Here is a 23308-nt window from a genome sequence, read left to right on the forward strand (position 1 = left end):
TCCTTGTTGATCTCCTGGCATTGTCCCCATTTTCCCTCCCACAGGTCCCAGGGGCGGAAACTTGAATGTATCTGGTGCACAAATGATTCAGCCATCCATCATCAGATCTCGCTGGACCACCTCGAGCACGATCGGGCCTCCTCTGCTAAAATCACACACGACTGCAGGATCATTTTGGAGAGGAAAGATAACCGCAGCTTCTTTTCTCCTCCACCAACCATCTCCCTAAACCCCTCTCTCCAGCTCCCTCCAACATCACATCCAACAATTGTGAGGAGCTCATAGACTCCTTTGTCACTCAGATTGAGACCATCCATTCAGCTGCTTCTCCCTTTCCCCTTTCATCGGACTCTTCAGTCACCTGTTGACTCATTTTTAGTGTGGAAGCAAGTCATCCTTGATTCCGAGGGACTGCCTAAGAAGAAAAACCCCGCCCCCGAAACCCTGCGCTCGGCCCGGTTATACCAACCTGCCTAGCCCTGAGCCCATATCTTTCTCCAGTCTCTGAGTCTCTGTCCTTTCTCCCTTAATGCCCTCTCCGAGCACAAGGAGTCCAAGGCATTTACCGGAAAACAATGGGGGACAAAGCACAACCCAAGAACTGTAGCTCTAGTCCAGCCAATTACTTCAAATTGATCCTTAGGCTCCTGACATAAGAGTTGGCCTCTCTGAGAAAATGTTTCCCAAAGATTTACAATATTATATAGGAAATTCCAAATGAGAATAAACATTTTATTCTGAATTATTTAATATTTTTATGGGTTTCTTAGCTATTAATGCTACTTTTATCAGCAAATTTTCAGATAGATGAAAAATTAAAGATGGTGGTTTCAACTAACTTTCCTAAACTATTTGAGATTTGATTGGTGACTTGCCATAGGGGCAGTTTGTGGTTGATAGCTGTGAAAAAAATGGAATGATTTAATTGGTCAGTTTTCTGCTCATTCCTCTTTTGTACTTGTTGATTGCAACTAGTCGCTTTTGATTAATTTACATTTAAGTCAATTGGATGTTTGATTGGTGACAACCGATAAATCCGTCTTTTGCCAATCATTACTTTTTGTCCTGCAGAGCTCAGCAGTAATGCCCTGAAGGGTTATACTTCCAGATGTGCAGCTTTTGACTGGAATGTGCTGAAGAATCAACACTTTTAGTTACATTGATCTGTGAGCTTCGGCTGGTTATTTATCTTGGGAGAGTATCATAGCCAAGCCCCTAATCTCGTCCTCACTCAACATCCATATGTACTTCTAAACTGAGCCAATGGATAACCAGTGGTTACAGAACTCTGGTGGATATTTTCCACTCTCTACCTCAGAGCACTGTCAATTGTAGGACCCCAACTGCATCCCCAGCTGAGGTTAGTGAACTCAACACAGAATTAAACTCGGGAAGCTCTGCATTGTATGGCTTCGTGTCACGCTAGGCAGTGCTATTATCAACTTGAGGGAGAACTTTAGCTCCCATTTTAATCTTCCTGTCGAAACTCTGCCAGTTAGAATGCAATGTATCTTGTCCATGTGCCATTGCCTTCCTTTCTAAGGAATTTGCACATCCTTGTTCTTCGCATGCAATTTTCATAGGGTTGTATTTCAGTCTGTGGATCCAGCCTGTGTTTGCTATTCTTTTGTAGTTGGTGTGTGATTCTTCCCTTCCATAACCTATGGTTTCTGAGGCCTGTTGCAGTGTTTCAGCTAAGACAAGCTCAACTGGCGCAAACTGAGATTGAACCGGAGACGTTCCTGGTTGTTATGGTTCAGTTCTGGGGTTGAAGCTGTTTTCCAATAGTTTTCCACAATTAAGTTGCTTCCCCAAGTTGTCTCATGCTTTTTGGCCCTTTCTGTTGTTGACCCACTGAGTCCCAAGTACCCTCATTTACATATATGGTAATTAGGACAATGGTATTGCAGCTCTGAGTTTTCTGCTTTACACTCAATGCCCTTAGGGTAACTGAGACCATAAGGTGCAGCTATTGCCCGGATCAGTTGAGACAAGTGAAAATGGAACAGTCTGGAGAGTTTGACCAATGATTTCTACAGCTGAGAAACAACGCTTCTCGGCCTTTTGGCTAAGATCAAGTGTAGTATCTGTTGATTGTGCATTCATATTCAAATTGACTGACTGCAGAAACACGTTTTTCCAGTTTTGCTGGCTCTGGCCTTTGGCTTGGACCAGGCGCCAATTGGAGAGAAGAGGAAAATCTGCATGTCGACCGACCATTCGGCGGGCCCGCAGGCCCATCAGGGGGCAAGCCCAGAGGCCCGGCCAAGCACCGGACTGGCACAACGAGAGATTGAGGGCTTCGGCCAAAATACACATCGAAAGGAGGAATCGGCAACCCGGATGGCGGCCAACCGAGCGGCGAACGAGGGTGTCCGAAACACCATCCGAGTGACGGTGAAGAAAGTGGAAGGCCAGACAACGATCAACCGGGACCTGTTTGTGAAGAAAATCCTGCTGGGAACATGCGGCATGAAAGTCGCCGACATCTTCGCCTTGCAGGACCTCCCGAAGAGAGGTTACTTCGATGTGACCTTCAGAACCGTCGCCCTGTTCCTGAAGTTCCTGAAGGGACTGAAGGAGGCGAGTGAACCACTGCGCTCAGTGCTGACTTGGGACTGTTCACCCTCCCGTCGCAGAGAAGACGCACTATCACAGTGCAGATGTACAACCCCCACATCCCCGTCATTGATGAGCTGACTTTCCTCGCCAGGTACATCGATGGGGCAGGAAACAGCAGCGACGTGAAAGACTTGCACGGGATATGGACCAGCAAGCGCCAGATCCAGGTCACCATGAAGGTGGACGCCAGCGGAACCATCTTGCACCCCCCCCTCCAGCTTCGCCATCGGAGGAAGTCGGGGCTACATGGTGTACGCTGGCCAGCCCAATGTGTGCCGGACCTGCGGGAAGGCAGGCCATGTGGCGGCAAGCTGCAAAACTCTCATCTGCCGAAACTGCAAGAGCGAAGGCCACCAGACAAAGGACTGTAAGGAGACCAAGTGCTGCAACCTCTGTGGTCTGGCTGGGCACCGTTACAAAAACTGCCCCAAGCGCAACTTCAGCTATGGGCAGGCAGCAAAGAACATTGCACCAGAGGAGGAGGAAGCTGAGGAACACAACGCTCCAGAGGAGAGCCACACCCTCCCCCCGACCAACGCCCCCGTGGACTCGGAACAAGTCGGCGAGGAAGAGAAGCCTGCCACGGCGAGCTGCGAGACACCAGCAGCGAAGCTCTCCCCCAGCGCACCGAGTCCAGCAACGAGGAGACAGCAGACGATGAAGCGGGATGGGAGACCGTCAAGAAAAAGGCCCGCAAACGTAAGGAGAACAGGCGAGCAAGGGCCCGTGCGGAAACGACAGGGAAGAGGCGGCTAGCCACCTCCGACAGACAGCAGCGGCGGCAGCTCGTCTCATGAGGAAAGGCGAGAAAAGGCCCCTCACTACCGACACCAAAACAAGAGGCAATACGCCAGCCCACAGCCACAGGCGACCGGGAGCAGTGAAGCGACCAACGCACACGAGCTCCGGAACACCGAGAGCGAAGAAACGACCAACGCAGACCAGCTCCGGGATAACAGGAGCAGTGAAGTGCCCAGCACACCCCACCTCCGGAATACCGGGAGCGACGCAGCGATCGAAGCACACCAGCTCGAAACCGCCGCGACTGAGGAAAAGAGGGAACCACCAACACCAGGCGAGGACTGCACAGAGGACATAACGGACTTAATTACAGAACTGCAGCAGTCCCCTGGTCAAAACACCCCCACGGCAGAGGACGACCACCACGCCAGCCCAGGTGCAGTAGACTTTCATAGTAATAACTTACGCATGCTGGAAATGGCCATTGAGCAGATGTCGGACTTTTAGAACAATTTATCCGAAGTGTAATGTTTGAAACTGTAAAAAATAGCTTTAAAATGGATTTAAAAATTGCTACTATTAACGTGCGTAGCGTAAAATCTACTACGCGATGTGTTTCCACCTTGGGGTACCTCGCCAAGGTCAAAGCGGATCTGCTGTTCTTACAGGAGTGCGGTCTGTCGCACTACAGCAGTTACTGGCAGTGGTCACGATGGTGGGCCCATGGACCATCCATATGGTCAGGAGGCAACGACAGCCGGTCTTCCGGCCTGGGCATTCTGCTGTGGGGAGGCCACTTCACCATCACCGAAGTTAAGGAGGTGGTGGGCGGCCGCCTCCACGTAGCAGACGTAATGTACAAAAACTCCCCTCTCAGGTTAATTAATGTTTACGCCCCAGCTCACAAGAACGAGAGGCTGGCCCTCTTCCAGCAGCTCCCACTGCTACTGGCAACGTCCAGGCCGGTCATTCTGGGCGGTGACTTCAACTGCATCATCTGCTGGACAATCCAGCAGAGCCGACAGCAAACTGGACGCCACGTCCAAACTCCTGATGGATGCGGTAAAGGATGCCAAGCTGTGCGACGTCTTCAGCAACCCTGCAGACGGAGCACCGCGCAGATACACCTGGTCGAGACCAGACGGGTCCGTCCGTTCCAGAATAGACTTCCTGTTTGTGTCCCACACGCTCAAGGTCAGATCCACCGACGTCACGCCGGTGTTCTTCTCTGACCACTGCCTCCTACTGGCCGACTGTCACCCACAGGAAAACCAGAAAGTTGGCAGAGGGATATGGAAGCTGAACGTAAAACTGTTGACTCCGGAAAACGTTGAGGAACTCAAGAGAGATTACAAAGGTTGGAGAACAGTAAAGCCCCTCTGCGACTCCCCGATGCACTGGTGGGAAACAATCAAGACAAACATCAAGAGGTTCTTCACCCTCAAAGGTGTTCAGCAGGTGAGAGGGAGACAGAGGGAATTGTGCCAACTCCAGACGAATATGCAAAACCTGCTCCTGCTGCGGTCGATGGGGGTCGATGTCGCGGGGGAACTCGAAGAGGTGAAGGGCCAGCAAGCCTCGCTCTTTGCCTCAGAATCTTCCAAGATCATCTTCTGCTCCAGAGTCCGCTCCGTCATGTAGGATGAGACGTGTTCGCGTTTCTTCTTCCAAAAGGTACACAAGGGGAGCTCTGTGATCACCAGCCTAAAGGAAGAAGACGGTTCTGTGACGTCTTCGCAGCCTGACATGCAGAGGATCAGCAAATCCTTCTATGCCAGGCTGTACGACGTCAAGCCCACAGACCGCGCGGCCTCCTAGTCTTTCCTTTCATCTATCTCGGAGGTCTTAGACGACAGCAAGCGGGAGAGTCTGGACCACCCGCTCACTCTGGACGAGCTGACAAAGGCCGTCCGGTCCTTCGAGACGAATAAAACTCCCGGAAGCAACGGCTCTGTGAGACTGGATAGGCCCAGACCTGCTGGAAGTGTACGGGGGTATGCTTCTGGCCGGCAGCATGTCAGAATCAATGAGGAAAGGCATCATCACCCTCATCTACAAGCAGAAGGGGGAGAGGGAGGAAATCAAAAACTGGCGGCCCATTTCGCTGCTCAATGTGGACTACAAGATCCTGTCAAAGGTCATCGCCAACAGGGTCAAGTCTGCTCTTGAGCTGGTGATTCACCTGGACCAGACCTGCGCTGTCCCCGGCAGGAAGATCTCTGATAGCCTCGCGCTACTCAGAAATACGATCGCCTACGTGTGGGACAGGGGGGTGGGCACCTGCTTAATCAGCTTAGACCAGGAGAAAGCCTTTGACAGGATATCGCACACGTACCTGATGGACGTGCTCTCCAAAATGGAGTTTGGGGAGGGTTTCCGCAATTGGATCCAACTGCTCTACAGAGACATCAGTAGTGCAGTCCTAATCAACGGGTGGGAAACTCAAAGCTTTCCAATCAGATCTGGAGTCAGGCAAGGCTGTCCTCTCTCGGCTGTCTTGTTTGTGTGTTGTATCGAGCCCTTTGCCGAGTCCATCAGGAAGGATGCGGGCATTAGAGGGGTGACAATCCCAAGCAGCGGAGGCGCTCAGGTAAAGACCTCCCTGTACATGGACGACATCGCCGTCTTTTGCTCGGATCCGCAGTCGGTCCGCAGATTGCTCGCAATCTGCGACTAGTTTGAACTGGCCTCGGGAGCAAAGGTCAATCGCAGCAAGAGCGAGGCCATGCTCTTTGGCAACTGGACCGACCGCGCATCCATTCCCTTCACCATCAAGCCAGACTTCCTGAAGGTGTTGGGAATATGGTTCGGAGCGGACGGGGCGTGCGCCAAAAACTGGGACGAGCGTATCGCCAAGGTCAAACAAAAACTGGCATTGTGGGAGCAGCGCTCCCTTTCCATTACAGGCAAGAACCTGGTCATCAGGAGTGAGGTGCTCTCGGTGTTGTTGTACGTGGCACAGGTCTGCCCCATCTCACACTCCTGCGCCGTGGCAGTCACCCGGGCCGTCTTCCACTTTGTCTGGACGTCCAAAATGGACCGTGTCCGCAGAGACACGATGTACAAATCTCTAGACAGTGGAGGAAAGGACGTTCCGAATGTGGCCTTCATCCTGATGGCCACCTTTGTGTGCGGCTGCATCAAGCTGTGCACAGCCCCCCAGTACACAAACACCAAGTGTCACCTCATGCAGAGGCTCTACCCGTCCCCGGTGTTGCGAAGGATGGGTCTGGCCACGCTACCACGAAATGCCCCCACCAGTTGGACCATGCCTGTCCATCTGTCCTTCGTGGAAAAGTTCTTCACAAGAAACCCCTTCGACCACAAGGCCATAAAACAGTGGTCAGCCTGTAAGGTCCTGGACGCCCTACGAAAGAAGGAGAGGGTGGACCCTGTCGGGTGATTCCCTGAGCGGACTGTTGAACTTGTTTGGCAGAACGTCTCATCGCCAGAGCTTTCACACAAGCACCAAGACGTAGCTTGGTTGGCGGTGAGGAGGGCCTTACCCGTCAGAGCGTTCATGTACAGCTGACGTCTCAGCAGCACGGCACGGTGCCCCCGTGTCGGCTGCGAGGCGGACAAGACTGTCACCCATCTCCTTCAGGATTGCGCCTTTGCAACGCAGGTCTGGAAAGAGATGCAGTGGTTGCTGTCGAGGTTCATCCCAAGCAGCTCCGTAACACAGGACTCTGTGCTCTACGGGCTGTTCCCAGGGACACACACCGAGACAGACATCACCTGCTGCTGGAGGGCCATCAACTCGGTCAAAGACGCTCTTTGGTCTTGCCGAAACTTGCTGGTCTTCCAGAACAAGGAGATGACCACGTCTGCGTGTTGCAGACTGGCGCAATCCAAGATCCAGGATTACGTGCTGAGGGACGCACTTAAAATTGGTGCAGTCGCCGCAAAGGCACGGTGGGGAAGGGCCACAGTTTAAAGCCCTTCTGCCACGGTAAACCCGGGGGGCAGGAATCAGTACAAAACCCCCCTCGGGCCGTACTTGTAATTTACTTTTTGTGTACATGGAGCACCAAATCTGTAAACACCTATGTAGTGCCATGTACAATGCAAGGTCTGTTGCGAAATGCATGTTGAAAAGAAAAATGTAAATGTACCGTCACCCATTCCGTGTACTGTATTGTAACAGATGAAATGTAATTTATTTGAATGTACCACAATGTATCCCGTATTGTACCGAATTGCACTTGAACTGGAAAACAAGGAAATGTAACGAACGGAACTGCCGTCAGCACCCAAATATAGTGTATGGGATTGCTGACTGCAGCTAAGTGTACTGAAATGCCTTCAATGTACTGTACAGATTTTTTTAATGAATAAAGTATATTTTGAAATTAAAAAAAACAATTTTTTCGTTGATTTCCAGCCCCCCTCCCCCCTCTCCGCCTCACCCCCGCCCCCCCAACAACAACAACTTGTATTTAGTAAAAAAAAGTCCCAAGGCGCTATGCAGGACTATGAGACAAAATTTGACACTGAGCCACATAAGGAGAAATTAGGGCAGGTGACCAAAAGCTTGGTCAAAGAGGTAGGTTTTAACGAGAGTCTTTACAGGAGGAAAGAGTGGTGGAGATGTATAGGCAGGGAATTCCAGAGCTTAGACAACAGAAGGCACGGCCGCAAATGGTTGAGCAGTTATAATTAGGTGTGCTCAAGAGGGCAGAATTAGAGGAGCGCAGACATCTTTGGAGATAGGGAGGGGCGAAGCCATGGAGGGATTTGAAAACCAGGATGAGAATTTTGAAATCGAGGCGTTACTTAACCGGGAGCACAGGGGTGATGGGTGAGTGGACTTGGTGCGAGTTAGCACACGGGCAGCCAAGTTTTGGATCACCTCAAATTTACGTAGGGTAGAATGTGGGAGGCCAGCCAGGAGTACGTGGAATAGTCAAGTCTCGATGTAACAAAGGCATGGATGAGGGTTTCAGCAGTGGATGAGCTGAGGCAAGTTGGAGATGGGCGATGTTACGGAGTTGGAACTAGCTGGTCTTATGCTGCGGATATGTGGTCAGAAGCTAATTTCAGGGGCAAATATGACACCAAGATTGTGAACAGTGTGATTCAGCCTCAGGCAGATGTTGGGGAGAGAGATGGAGTCAGTGGCTAGGGAACGGAGTTTGTGGCGGGAATTGAAAACAATGGCTTCAGTCTTCCCAATAATTAATTGGGGGAATATTTCTGCTCATCCAGAACTCTATGTTGGACAAGCAATCTGACAATTTAGAGATCGCGGAGGGGTCGAGAGAAGTGGTAGTGAGGTAGAGCTGGGTGTCATCAGCGTACTGTGGAAATTAATGCTGTGTTTTCTGATGATGTCGCCAAGGGGCAACATGTAGATAAGAAATAGGAGGGGCCTGGCGGACACCACAGGTAACGAAGAGAAATCGTTGCACGTGATTCTCTGGCAATGAATTGATAGACAAGAATGGAACCAGGCGAGTGCAGTCCCAACCAGCTGGATGACGTTGGAGAGGCCTTGGAGAAGGATGCAGTGGTCAACCGTGTTAAAGGCTGCAGACAGGTTGAGAAGGACGAGGAGGGACAGTTTGCCTTTGTCACAGTCACAAAGGATGTCATTTGTGACTTTGATAAGAGCCGTTTCGGTACTGTGGCGGGGCGGAAACCTGATTGGAGGGATTCAAACATGGAGTTGCGGGAAAGATGGGCACGGATTTGGGAGGTGACAACACGTTCAAGGACTTTAGATAGGAAAGGGAGGTTGGAGACGGGGCGGTAGTTTGCAAGGACAGAGGGGTCAAGGGTTGTTTTTTTGAGGAGCAGGGTGATGACGGCAGATTTGAGGGAGAGGGGGACAGTATCTGAGGAGAGAGAACCATTAACAATGTCGGCTAACATGGGAGCCAAAAAAGGAAGTTGGGTAGTTAGCAGTTTGGTGTGAATAAGGTCAAGGGAGCAGGAAGTGGGTCTCATGGACAGGATGAGCTCGGAAAGGTCATGAGGGGAAATCGTAGAGAAGCTGGAGAAGGATGTGAGGTCAGGACTACGGCAATGGAGAACCTTGGAGGAAGTTTGGCCCGGTGGGCTAGGGGAAGGAAGGGAACAGGCAGAGGCAGCTGATCGGATGGTATCAATTTTCGAGGCAAAGAAGTCCATGAGCTGCTCTCACTTATTGTCAGAGGTGAGGGTGGAGACAGGGGAGAGGGGTTTAAGAAGATGGTTAGCAGTGGAGAATAGAAGCCGGGGTTTATCTTTGCATTCCAGAATGTTTCTGGAATAGTGAGTAATTTTGGCAGACAAGAGCAGTACCTGATAATGCTTTATGTGGTCCAGCCTGATCTGGTGGTGAATGGCTAAACCAGTTGTCCGCCACATCCGTTTAAGTCTGCGTCCTTTGGACTTAAGGGAGCGAAGATGAAAGCTATGCCAGGGTGAGAGTGCGATAGTTTTAATAGGGACTAAGGCATCAAAAATGGTAGTGAGCATCTGGTTGAGTAGATCCCCCCGCCCCCCCCACCCCTCACATTCTACCATCACACCTCACTCTGCTTCTGGCAAGGTCAGACCACCAATAGATTTTCAGCCCCACTCCCTGACCCGACCTGCAGTGGGGTCTTCTCAGGGGCAGGTATGGCATTCTCTATTGGCGTCAAGATCCTGCAAATCCCCTGGGAGGACAGACGCACTAACGTTAGCGTCTCGATCAGGCCAATATCCCCAGCCTCGAAGCACTGACCACACTCGACCAGCTCCGTTGGGCGGGCCACATTGTTCGCATGCCTGACACAAGACTCCTAAAGCAAGCGCTCTACTCGGAACTCCTACACGGCAAGTGAGCCCCAGGTGGGCAGAGGAAACGTTTCAAGGACATCTTCTAAGTCCTCCTTGATAAAATGCAATATCCCCACCGACACCTGGGAGTCCCTGGCCAAAGACTGCCCGAGGTGGAGGAAGTGCATCGGAGAGGGTGCTGAGCACCTCGAGTCTCGTTGCTGAGACCATGCAGAAAACAACCACGGACAGCGGAAGGAGCGTGCGGCAAACCAGTCCCACCCACCCTTTCCTTCAATGACTGTCTGTCCCACCTGTGACAGAGATTGTAATTCTCATATTGGACTGTTCAGTTACCTAGGAACTCACTTTTAGAGTGGAAGCAAGTCTTCCTCAATTTTGAGGGACTGCTTATGAGGATGATGACCCATGTATTCCATGAGCATGGAGGAGGAGAGGAGCAGCATAAGATAGAGCTAAGGAAGTCAAATGGCATTTAAGGAGGATGCATCCCATTTTTCCTTTCTGTCTCTTTTTCTCTCTCTCACAATCCAATCTTTCTTTCCCTCTCTTTATTTCTCTTTCTGTACCTGATTTGAAATTGATTTCATCCACTTTAATTTACACTTCCTTCTCAGCCCTTGCGCTGTTATTTTCACAATCCATCAATTTGATTGGTTAAGGAGATGTACAGTTGCTTGTACTGTTCACTCAAGTCCGAGATGCCCGTTTCCCTCACTGCAACGTTATCAGCTCGCACTTTCAACAACTTGCCACGCAAACAAGTATAAAAACCTAAACATGCAAGGACAAGTCTAACTAACAGCAGACATCATTAGATGCCCTGCTACAGCAAAATTTGGCCCAATGCATTTGCAAGACCGAAGACATATATTTGAACATGAATCATGTTCACATGTCACAGGATTTGCTGGACACTTTCTAATATTGACATTGACAACAATCTTGCTCTCAAAGTTTAAGCGATGAGTAATACAGACCAAGAAGCCCGTAGGTTTGATTCTTTGTGCTGAGTTCGCTGATTGCAGCTAGAATTGTGGTTAGGTTCTACAACTGTCCTATAGACTTCGAGGTTACGTGGGTAAACTTGGCCAGGGTTTCTGCTTGACTCACTTTCCAGCCCCATGTGTGTCAATATGAAATGAACAATGGATTGGGCCCAGCTGTGATTCTCCCATGAAGGAATAGCCTGCGAACATTTTCTGTCAAGACTCTCAAATTTCAATGAAGCATAGGAGGGTTCACATGTAGCCACGCCCCAGAGAGAAGTCACCACCTTCAGAAGAGGAGAGAAATGAGGGAACGAGAGGTAAAGGAAGACAGGTGGCAGAGAAAACTGAAGAAAAATTAAAGCAATAAACAATTTTGCATTTTGCCCCAAGGTCTCAAAGAAGTGGCATTCCCCTTAAAATTTCTAGATATGCCTATTCCTCCGAATCAGTCAACCATCTCCCAATTCATTTATCTTTTAGTTCTACCTTCACTGAGGATGAGTGCTGGGGGAGGCACTGTCTGAATGACTTCTTCATAAATGACAAGCTGTTCTGCTATTTTATGGGACTACTCTCGCATGTTGTCCATTTGTGTGAAGGATTAATGACTTGGAAGAAATTCCTTTCGAAACGATTAATGAATTTTGAAATAGTCATCACCATCATAGGCAGTCCCTCGAAACGAGGATGACTTGCTTCCACACCAAAAAAAAGGATGATTCACAGATGTTTTGAATGAAGAACCCGAACTACATTCACGCCTGTGCATGGATTTTTTTAACGTTGCACACCAGCCACCACACGGGCTTGACAAAGCTAGGTCTTGGTCCAGTAGCAAGGGTTACCCAAGACGACTGGAGACCTGGTCTGCTGCACTGACCTAGTGCGCACACATATCGCAGTGTGGGGTGGCCCGTGCTAACCCTGGGCCCCTGGCACCGAACTCACGCCTCCCCTCCACAGTCTCTCACAGCTCCTTCGCCCCTCTTGCCGCTCCTGCTGTATATGCCCATGCGCCAATCACTGACCTCGACCTTGATGACGTCACTCTTCGCTACCGTTGCCCTCCTGCACCAGCTCACGCTGCCTCCACGCTGCTTCCTGGGCTGCACGCCACTCCTTTTATGGCCCCAACCTGCTGCTGATGATTTCTCACAGGTTGTGGCCTCCACTATTTGAAATATTACCTTTTCAAAATTACCTCAAAGATACTTTCCTCCTCGAAGTGCAACTTAGTATATTCTAAATTCTATGACCTGGACTAAGTGCACTTTATGACATAGTAGATAGAGAGAAACTGTCCCCATTCATGGAAGGGCCGAGAATCAGAGGACACAGATTTAAGGTGATTGGCGAAAGAACCAAAGGCAACATGAGGAAAACCGTTTTGACGCAGCAAGTGGTTAGGATCTGACGTGCACTGGCTGAAAGGGTGGTGGAGGAATTGGATAAGTACCTGAAGGACAAAAAAAAACATTTTCAGGGCTGCGGGAAAAGGGCGAGGGGGAATCGACGGGCCGAATGGACTCTTGCTGTGCAGGAACCGTTCTGTGATTGCTCACGGAAGAAGATAACGGGCTTTAGGACCCGGGTGAGGGCCTTTCCATCCGCGGTGTGAGGGCTGGCTGGCGCATGCGCCTGGCGCCGGCTGCTTTGAACCCTGTTGGCTGTGAGCTGGAACAAACAGAGTTGTGGGGATTGAGCAGGACACTGCAAAGAAAGTCGGAAACTGTGTGTGTGTCGGGTTAAAGCAGCCACAGGCAGGACTGCGAGAAAGTGCAAAGCGCCCTGAAGTTGGGACACTTGAGCCTCAAACACTTTGCAACTACAAAAAAAAACACCAATCTTTTTTTTGGTGTTGTTTTCCTTGTGTGGGGAAACTGTGGACCGTGGACGTTCCAAGCGGAGCCAGCAGCAAATGTTCACAGTGCCTTTTGAAAATGTGAAGCTATGATCCCTCCTGCAAGAAGTTGCCTTACAGAAGCTGCTCCAGAGGATATTCAGGAACTGATTGTCGAACTGGCGGCTAATGAGGCAAGTTACTGAAGGGGAGAGAGAGAGACTCTATGAGCCGTTCATCACCTGTCTGCGCTCACTCTGTTGAGGCTGCCTGCTGGCCGCAAGCACCATGTCTAAAGTGATTCAGAAGAAGAATCACTGGACCACGAAAGTGCACGAAAGTGTGGTGTGCAAGAACCGGCACGGGGAGCTGAATGTGGTGGTCTCGGGCGGAGCAGAGAATGGAGAGTTCTCCTATCTGAGGGAAGCCAACCAGGATCAGATCGTTTACAGCACCGGGGAATTAAGGGAAGGCGAACTGCTGCTGGAAGTTGACGGTGTCCATGTGTCCGGGCTGCCGCTTTATGATGTACGCGGTGTGGTGAAGAGCAGCAAAGATCCTATCCGCCTGAAAACTGTCAAACAAGGTATGAAACTGACCCGGGGATCTGAAATTGACCGGGGGTATGAAACTGACCCGGGGTATGAAACTGGGGGTCTGAAACTGACCCGGGGGTCTGAAACTGACCCGAGGTCTGAAACTGGGGGTCTGAAACTGACCCGAGGTATGAAACTGACTGGGGGGTCTGAAACTGACCCGAGGTATGAAACTGACTGGGGGGTCTGAAACTGACCCGAGGTATGAAACTGACCGGGGGTCTGAAACTGACCCGAGGTATGGTACCCATGCTCCAAAGATTAGCATTAGCATTCATAAGAACATAAGGAACAGGAGTAGGCCATACGGCCCCTCGAGCCTGCTCTGCCATTTAATACGATCATGGTTGATCTGATCATGGACTCAGCTCCACTTCCCTGCCCACTCCCCATAGCCCCTTATCATTTAAGAAACTGTCTATTTCTGTCTTAAATTTATTCAATGTCCCAGCTTCCACAGCTCTCTGAGGCAGTGAATTCCACAGATTTACAACCCTCCGAGAAGAAATTTCTCCTCATCTCTGTTTTAAATGGGCGGCCTCTTATTCTAAGATCATGACCTCTAGTTCTAGTCTCCCCCCCCCCCCCCCCCCAATCAGTGAAAACATCCTCTCTGCATCCACCTTGTCAAGCCTCCTCATAATCTTATATGTTTCGATAAGATCACCTCTCATTCGTCTGAATTCCAACGAGTAGAGGCCCAACTTACTCAACCTTTCCTCATAAGTCAACCCCTCATCCCTGGAATCAACCTAGTGAACCTTCTCTGAACTGCCTCCAAAGCAAGTATATCCTTTCATAAATATGGAAAACAAAATTGCAGGCAGTATTCCAGGTGTGGCCTCACCAATACCTTATATAGCTGCAGCAAGACTTCCCTGCTTTTATACTCCATCCCCTTTTGCAATAAAGGCCAAGATACCATTGGCCTTCCTGATCACTTGCTGTACTCTTTTGTGTTTCATGCACAATGATTCCATATCATTTAAACCTTAATTCATATGGTAGGTATTTGACTGATTTTGTATTGTTCTCCCGGTCAGTCTACTATAACCATAGTTGCACATCCCACCCCAAGAGATTTTCCAAGGTGTATAAAAAGATCCATCAGTCTGGGCGTTTGGTGACGAAGCAAGATGTTCGACTGAGTTCCTATTTTTAGAGAAGCAGCGACACAGTGTTGTTCGTGGTGTTTGTGTCGCGAGGTGGAATTCATTGGTCTATGGGGACTATGTGTAGCGTCACAAGTTTTGATAGGACTTGGAAGATGCCCAGGTTTATTCAAGCACATTGGGAAATAGTGAAGAAATACCGTTGGCCATTCCCAACTGTTGTTCCCCTGACACTGCTACAAGGCAAGAGAGTCGTAACCTCGCACCTGCTTATAAACATGAGCTTGAATGAAAAGTTGGCAATCAGTTACTGAAACGACTTACCGGCTTTATAATGCTGAATCCTTCTCTCTCTCATAACTCTGACCGCGAAAACCTTCTCTTTATATCCCTCTCGTCAGCAGGGTGGTCCCGAACAATTTCAGCGGCCTGAGAAACGTTAAGTTTCATGCCTCAGAACCCCCACACAAGTCATGGCCTCGTGTCTCCCAGCAAGATGAATCATTTTTTAATTGCCTTTATTTGGAATTTGAGATTGTTTGTGTGACTGCTTTCTGGGAAGACAACAGAATCGTAACTAATGAAACCTCTTTTTAGCAAGTTTTGTTGGCGATTAGGTAACATTCATTTTGAAATGTAATATATACTGTGTCCTGCAGGAGAAGGTAAAGCTGGGAGAGGTTGATGGCCTGCCTTTGATTTGTTGCGAGTGATATTGTAATTCATTCTGACCGCAGGGTCCCTGTAGAAATGAAGCAAAGTCTGCAAATTCCGTGTTGTGCAGAGCATAATACTGAGGAGGGAATGTGCTCTCCAAGTTGAATAGGAATGTCTCCCCTTTTGTAAGCATAAAATAAATCCCCGTCTTCTGCATTTAGTGTAAGGAATAGGAGGACGCACGCTTGGCAATGGCATAAGTCGGTCCCTGCCCACTCTTGGCTACAGGAATAACGTGGGTGGTGTGTCTAAGGGAGTGGGTGGGGAAGGAGGAGGCTTTTAAACGTTTTATATTAAAGCATGAGCAGGATTGTCGTGCAAGGCCGTAACACATTGAGGAGTCTCTGATGATGATAAACTGTAAGATTAAAGCCCTTGTGCTTTGTGGTCCCTACTGTGTATTGTTTAAATGCGCCTCAGTCCCTGTACTTTATGAAGTGTGCACAAGAAATCCATTTTCTTGTTTGGCAAATTGGAAAGAAACAATTCCCACTCAGCACAGTTAGAGTTTGTGGTTGCCCTTTTTTCCCTGTTTTGGGTGACATTTTTGTTTCACAATAGTGGGTGCTGTGATCACCAATCTCCGAGTTGGTGTACTCTAGGACTGCCTGTTGCAGTTGTCCAATAAAATCTTGCATATTTTTTTAGAAAACGGCAAAAGTTGTAGACTGGCCGTCCCCTCCCTTATGATGATAAAACCAGCCTGATTATGTTTACATGAGGTCCATTTACAGACATGGTGAATATGATTTGTATTGGCATGGATAACGAAGTGTACCAAAGCATGTTGTTTTAGGGCATATTTGAACTGTGGGTTACACTGGGCAGAGTTGGAGTTTAAGTAGAGGTAATGGTACCGTTATGGAATATTCTCAGATTATGTCATCTGAATAAACATGGCTCAGTTGTCAAAGGTTCAAAGGACATTCCTGAGAAGGAGATTTTGTATAACCACTTGGAATTCACCATGTCAAGAGTTTAGAGTCCACCCTTTCAGTTAAACAGGTCAGCCTGTAAACGTGCTGACAGTTGAACAACTGAATAATCGTAATATGTTGAGGTAGTGATTATGCACATCTAGCAAACTGTCTCATTCTGGCTGTGCAGCAGCTGTTTCTTGTCTTTTAAAGTTGGATGTCAGATTGCAGGACATTTCATCACGTTCAAAGTGAAAGCATCTGTGGGTTCATCCTGTCGTGGTCAAATGACAGCCTATCTGGCCATGTGTGTTTTATGTATGTTTCATGCCACTGTTTTTGTGGCAATGTCTGCTAAATTCATCATGGCTTCATGCGTTTGCAGGAGTTTGAATACAAGTGACTGCCTGTTTTATGGAGATTATACCAAGATAGTGTAATGCTCATTATTGACAATGGAGCCAGTGCATCATCAGTTGTCGAGGGTAATCTGTGTAGACAAAATCCTTTTACTATCTCTTGTGATTAGTTTATGATCACTAAGGCTTAATGACTTGCGAAAAGACTGATCCTTTTTCTGAGTTTATGGATTTTCTGAGTTACCACTGATTATATCCATGCCGTGATTCAAGGACAGCTTTCCAAACAGGAAAACAATTCTTCACCTTTTTCCTGCTCCTTTTGATGTATCAGTGAGCACATTTTTGTACCTTGTTACTGAGCTCTGAGTGGGCTAGTTAGCACCTCCGTTCCCCCGTTCTGCTATTCAATTAGATCATGGCTGATCTGTATCTCAACTCCAGTTACCCGCCTTTGTTCCATATCCTTTGATACTCTCGTCTTACAAAAATCTGTTGGTGCTCAGTCTCAGCATCCCCATCCTTTTGAGGGAGTGAGTACCAGAGTTCTACTATCCTTTGTGTTAAAGTAGTGCTTTCACATTTCATTCCCAAAGGGCTGAGTTGTAATTTAAGATTATGTCACCTTCTTCTGGATTCCCCATCAGAGGAACTAGCTTCTCTGCATCTACCCTATTGAATCCCTTTAATCATTTTTAAATACTTCAAATAGATCACCCCTCAACCTATTAAACTCAAGGGAATAAAAGCCACGTTTATGCAACGTGTCTTCATAATATAGCCCTTTAAGCCCCATTAACATTCTGGAGAATGAAGTCCCAAATGCAATACCTGGCCTCAGTTTGTTGATCTGATTTGGGTCAGTAGTGAGTGCACTCTGGCTGACTCAAGTGCCCCAGGATTCCTACTCCTTATTGCTGTCCAGTATGAGAGTGCATATGTGTAGACTTCAGAACTAATACCCTTCTCATCTCTTGCGGTGGTCTGCAAGCGGTCACTATCTCAGTTCATACACCAAAAAAAGGCCCCAATGGGGGGGCTGTTGATACTTGTGGAGCTGAATCCTAAGAATCAATTAATGCTTTCAGGAGGTGAGGGAAAAAATACCCTACCTTCTCTGTGAAATTCATGTCCATCACTGGGAATTTTAGATAGGTTATCTAAGTAGGCAAAAGAGCTTTTAACAACAACTTGGCAGTTTTCTTGGATAACCCTTGCCACTGGACCAAGACCTAGCTCTGTCAAGCCCATGTGGTGGCTGGTGTGCAACGGCCATCATACATTTTTTTAAAAATCCACGCACAGGCATCTTCCACCCTTCAGACCTGGAACATCAGGTCCCTCATTGAAACACCTGTGAATTCATCCCTTTTTGGTGTGGAAGTAAGTCATCCTCGATACAAGGGACCGCCTAAGAAGAAGAAACAGCATTTATATAACACCTTTTAACGTAAAAATGTCCCAAGGTGTTTCTTGAAGCATAATCAAACAAAAATTGGTGCCGAGCCAAAGAAGGAGATATTGGGAGGGTTGACGAGTGAGTTTTAAGGAGAATCTTGAAGGAAGAGAGGCAGGTGCAAAGGTAGAGAGGTTTAGAGTTGGAATTCCATAGCATAGGGCCTAGATAACTTTTTATTCGTACAGGAGGGGGGTCGGTTGCACAAAGTGGGAGGAACACAGAGTGCCTGGAGGGTTGTGGCCATGGAAAAGGTTGCTGAGATGGGGAGGGACAAAACCACGAAGGAATTTAAATACCAGGATGAGAAGTTTAAATAAATTTTTTTTTTTTTAGGTGTGCTATTTTTGTGTGACATGTTGGGAAAAGCTGGAATATCCAATGTGCTAGAGTTTGGAATGCTTCAACTTTCTGCCATTTCCACCAATATAACTGCAGCTACAAGGTTATCCAGAGGTGACTTGAAATTGTAACAATCATGTTCACTTATCTCATTTGTGATTAGTAGACTGGCTGAGTGGGACTGTTTACTATTCAACAGTTGTGCCTGATCTCAAAACTGAAGTTTGAGCAGTTCTGCTCCAGGTCTCTAAGGGATTTTGTTCCTGATTTTATTCCTCAAAAGTCTTGGGGTGCACTTCTTTTTGAATCGATGTTTCAAATTTTTAGTTTGCAGCTAATGGTAGCCTTCTGAGTTCTTACAGTTGTGCCAGAGTTTTTCTTGCATTGAAATTCTGGGAAAAAACATGGGGTGAGAAGCTTTGGTAGTTTTTAAAATACTGCCTGTAGCAGAACAAAGATGGGTAATATTGACCTGGGGATTTATGTGCTTGGTTACATAAGTTTTAGTATGTATAATTGAACAGTTGAGAGAATAATTTTATTCTATTTGCTTTTTTTCCTTTTGGTACTTGCTGCTGCCCGTGAAGTTAGCTGATCGCTCACATGTACATTTGTGATTGACTGGCATTAATTGTTACTGTACCGTGTTGAATTCCATCCCGTAGTCTTGAGGTATTGGAGATCATAGCACTAATACAGTAATATACCCACTAACTGCACAGAGTGTGAAAATTTAAATTCAACAGAATGCCTATCATGAACTTTTAAATAGAGTAATTTGGAGCCACTCCACTGTTTCATCTGCTGTCATTGTCGTGGCTGGTGTGCAGTTAAGGGAGTTATTTTTTTATCCTCTGCAGCTTGATCCCACCTTTTTAATTCTGTGATGATATGGATCCCTCTCAATTGTTTTTCAAATCTATGCTTTTTCTTGAGTCTTGCGGACCCACTCTCAAACTGCAGCTTTGAGGGCAGGTGGGAAACCATTGTAGCCTGGCACTCGCTCTTCCTATATTTGTCCCTTCTTTCTATGACGATAGGCCTAGCCGGCTCCACTTGATACTTCGCTAAGCAGCATGATGAGGTACAGCTCCCAGCCAGAAATGGAAGCCGCTCTCTTCCCTGTGCTGGCACTCAGTTCAACCACACCCCTGCGATACATTTCTACAGCACTGTTATTCAGGAACAGTTTGTCATTGTACCTGATCATGAGGAAGCATTGAGAATGTCGTACACCAATCATATTGAGCTTTTCAAAGGAAAAGTTTTGACGGTTTCAGGAGAAGGGGAAGAAAATTTAACATTATCACTGGAGCATCTTTTAACGGAAATAGAAAAATGAGAATTGGCGCGTACATTACCATTTGCTGCTTTATCTTTCCCTTGAGAGATGATGCATTGGAAAAGTTTAAAACATTTTCTTTATTTCCTGCTGTTTGATATTTATTTTCCTGACTTCTACAACATAAAAAGAGTCCTACACTTGGATTTTAGTTCTGTTGATCCTTGGCACTCTAAAATCTCTAGCATACGTTGCTGATTTTTTTCACCACCATTCGCCTTTTTTTTTTATCTTGGCTATTCAAATCCATTCACCCTGTTTGAGTTGTGATATTTAGCAGACAATCCAGTGTCTGCTTTTTGATCATACCCCTGGTTTTGCAGGTCCTAACTCCACTCCAGGATGTTGGAATGGGCCTGCCTACAAGCGTTCCATCAGTGGCCATCACCCAGCTCTATGTATTGGGATTGAAATAGACAAGACTGGATTCCCCATTGATGATTAATGCTGAAAGATTGCAGGGACAGCCAACCCGAGGAGTCAAAGCTGTCCGCTTTTGCACTGTGCCATGATTATTGCTGTCATAGCAGTGTGTAACAAGCATAATCCAGGCACAGGTGGCACTCCTTCTCCAAGAGGTTACACACATGTCATGTTGTTCTACATGGTGAGGTCAGTAATATCACTCGGAGGAAAACCATAAGATATAATTACCGCAACATAATTGAATAATAGAACACACAGCTTAGGACCAGGGGAGGTTCCTGGTACATAACAGCCAGCCGCGTGACACTGTGCCTGCCCCCATTACATAACCTGGTTTCTCCAACTGGCAGAGCCTTTGAAACAGAATTAAACAGAAAAATCAAGCTTAAAGAGAAAAAAAACAGCCTGATGCAGACAGATGGTTGAAAAATGATATAAATGTTAAATGTGATTTGCGACAAGAAGCAAATCATAGTAATAATGAAGGATCGTAATTTTGACTTATTTTAAATAAATAACCCAGGAAATAAGGCCAACCCTGGATGACTACATTGCTTCTCCCTGGAGAATGTACTAAGTTGGACAGATATTCTTAATCTGATGGAGAGGCTTTTTATTTTTGAAAGATTTGTGAACAACCTAATGCATTATAAATGTTTTTTAAAAAGTAGATACATGATTTATGAAATGAATCAGTAACAAAAACAGACACAGGAGAAAAAAATTGAGATCATAAAAATGGCTTTAAAAATAGTCAGGGAAAGTATTAAACACATATACCACTCTTAACATAGATATCCTTTTAAAAGTCCTATCAACATGTCTGTAAATGCCCCTCAGAATTCTACGTTTGCAATTTCAGCTACAGAGCTAGAGGCTCTGTGCCCGGGTGCAGTTGCTATCAATTGCAGTCTGTGAGTAGGCTGGAGGAGGTGTACATAGATAGCAGGACAGACATGTCTTCACTTTTTGCCCTCTTGAGATGGAGTGCACTGTTACCCCAAAATGCGTTGTCTGTTAGCTGTGTTGACCACTGAAATAAATTGTGTTTGAATGTAGGCCTCAAACACTCTCTGACTCACTCACTGTTGGAGCTTAGAACATAAGAAATAGGAGCATCCTCATTATCTTATATGTTTCGATAAGATCACTTCTCATTCTTCTGAACTCCAATGAGTATAGGCACAACCTGCTCAACCTATCCTCATAAATCAACCCCTTCATCTCTGGAATCAAACTAGCTTTCCAGATTATCCCAGGCAGACACATTAGTGAGTTAACATTGAAGTGTCAGCTGCTCGGGGCAAGTTGGTGCTCCAACATATTATACTGTTGCGTGAAGTAACGTCAGTTTCTGGTTACAGTTTCCTATGTGGTGAGTCCCCAAGTTATGAAACTAAAGCTGCACTTTCCTGCTGGGGTGATTGGGGATTGGAATCTGCCAGTTAGTCCCTCCCGGTGCCACTCTGGCATATCTTCTGTGAGCCAGCTCAAAAACCGAATTGGCAGATGCCTGGGCATAAGTCTCCTGCCCTTGAGTCAGCTGCCCACATAGTGGTTGTGGGTATTTTGTGCGGCATGGGAGTCCCAAAAGTTATGAAAAATTAATTTAAAAAGATCCCAAAATGTACTTATTACAAAACCGTAACAAAGGAGTACAGAGACTATCAGAGGGGAATTACAGGAAGCTCCTTGGGAGGGAACTTTATTGTGAACAAAGAGATCCTGTGTCCTTGCTGGTCTTCCTGGTACTTTCCTACATTATTGGATGCTTTTCCTGTTGTCGTGCTGCTTTAGCAGAATGTACAACTTTATTATTGTCTTACTGGAAGGAATGTAGAACTTTATCACAAAGAAATACTGTTTTACTTTCTAACAGCATAATGATTTGAATATCAAGAGTAAGGTTACTGAAATAAATTATGTGCCCTTCATAGTTATGGGGTTGTTGCAACCTGTACTATAAACCTGTCATAGGATCATGAGGGCTTGATAAGGAATCGTCCTGTTATTGGCCAGCATTCTCTGAACTTGCAGAGTATTGACTTGTTTTGACTGTATTTTGCATTAGCTAATTTTTCATTTCAGCACTTCCATGGGACTAACGAGCCCCGTTAACATTGCAAGCAACAAAGTGATTTGTGGGAGAAACAGGCAGAAGGTGAAATGTACAAGGAATGGTGGAATTCATTGGATAGTCTCCAGGCTGGTACAGAAAACGATCTAATCATTCACGGAATGTAATGCCGAAATAAGATTCAGGTATCTGCTGCAAAGCTGAAGCCAAAGATTCCACAATACCACAACAGCAGAATTAATTTGTAAAGGGAAAAGACACAAGTATTTTCCAATTGAAGCAACGTGTCCAGGCTGGATTTTTCTGGCTCCTGTTCTTTTAAGGCAAAATACAGTAATCTTTGGACGTCTCTCAAACAGTAACTGTCCTCACTGAGTACATGCAATAAAATAAGAAAAGAATCCAGATATAAGAAACTGATGGATTATTCTGCTAATTCAATAAATGTAAAATAAATACTTGCATTTATATAGCGCCTTTCACGGCTTTGCACAAAAGGAAATGCAGCAACCGATTTGCACACGGCAAGCTCCGACAAACAATAATTAAATAAATAGAAACATAGAAATTTACAGCGCAGAAGGAGGCCATTTCGGCCCATCGTGTCCACGCCGGCCGACAAAGAGCCACACGGCCCTTGGTCAGCAGCCCTAAAGGTTACATATAAAACCTATGAACAATGACTGAAAGGCAAAGAGCACCCAGCCTAACCAGTCTGCCTCACACAACTGCGACACCCCTTATACTGGAAACATTCTACACTCCACCCCAACCAATTATCTGTTTTCGGTGTTGGTTGACCAGAGCACCGGGACCACTTCCCTGCTACATATAATTGAATGAATAGTCTGATGCAGAGACCGTCATAACAATGGATCATTTACTAGTTAATGCAAATGTGTTCAGCAGATATGTGTCGGCACAATTGTTAATAGAGCCTTTTGGCATCTCTCTTGGCCCATTATTTACTTCAGCATGATTTCAAAATGCTGTTGTGATAT

At 46.8% G+C, this 23308-nt stretch overlaps 1 protein-coding gene and 1 pseudogene across 6 annotated transcripts in view; both read left to right on the forward strand.

The window, feature by feature from the left end:
* Positions 1 to 2048: 2048 nt before the first annotated feature.
* LOC139277779 (U2 spliceosomal RNA) lies at positions 2049 to 2198 on the forward strand (annotated as a pseudogene).
* Positions 2199 to 12798: 10600 nt separating this feature from the next.
* magi1b (membrane associated guanylate kinase, WW and PDZ domain containing 1b) overlaps positions 12799 to 23308 on the forward strand; it is a 500813-nt gene continuing 490303 nt past the window's right edge. For all 6 annotated transcript variants that reach the window (XM_070895208.1, XM_070895210.1, XM_070895209.1 and 3 more), the window contains exon 1: positions 12799 to 13549. In XM_070895208.1, coding sequence (XP_070751309.1) covers positions 13252 to 13549 — 298 coding nt within the window. In that variant the 5' untranslated portion in view covers positions 12799 to 13251. The remainder of the gene's footprint in view (positions 13550 to 23308) is intronic.

The sequence above is a fragment of the Pristiophorus japonicus genome, chromosome 12 (genome assembly GCF_044704955.1).
Source record: "Pristiophorus japonicus isolate sPriJap1 chromosome 12, sPriJap1.hap1, whole genome shotgun sequence".
Classification (NCBI taxonomy): Eukaryota; Metazoa; Chordata; class Chondrichthyes; family Pristiophoridae; genus Pristiophorus; species Pristiophorus japonicus.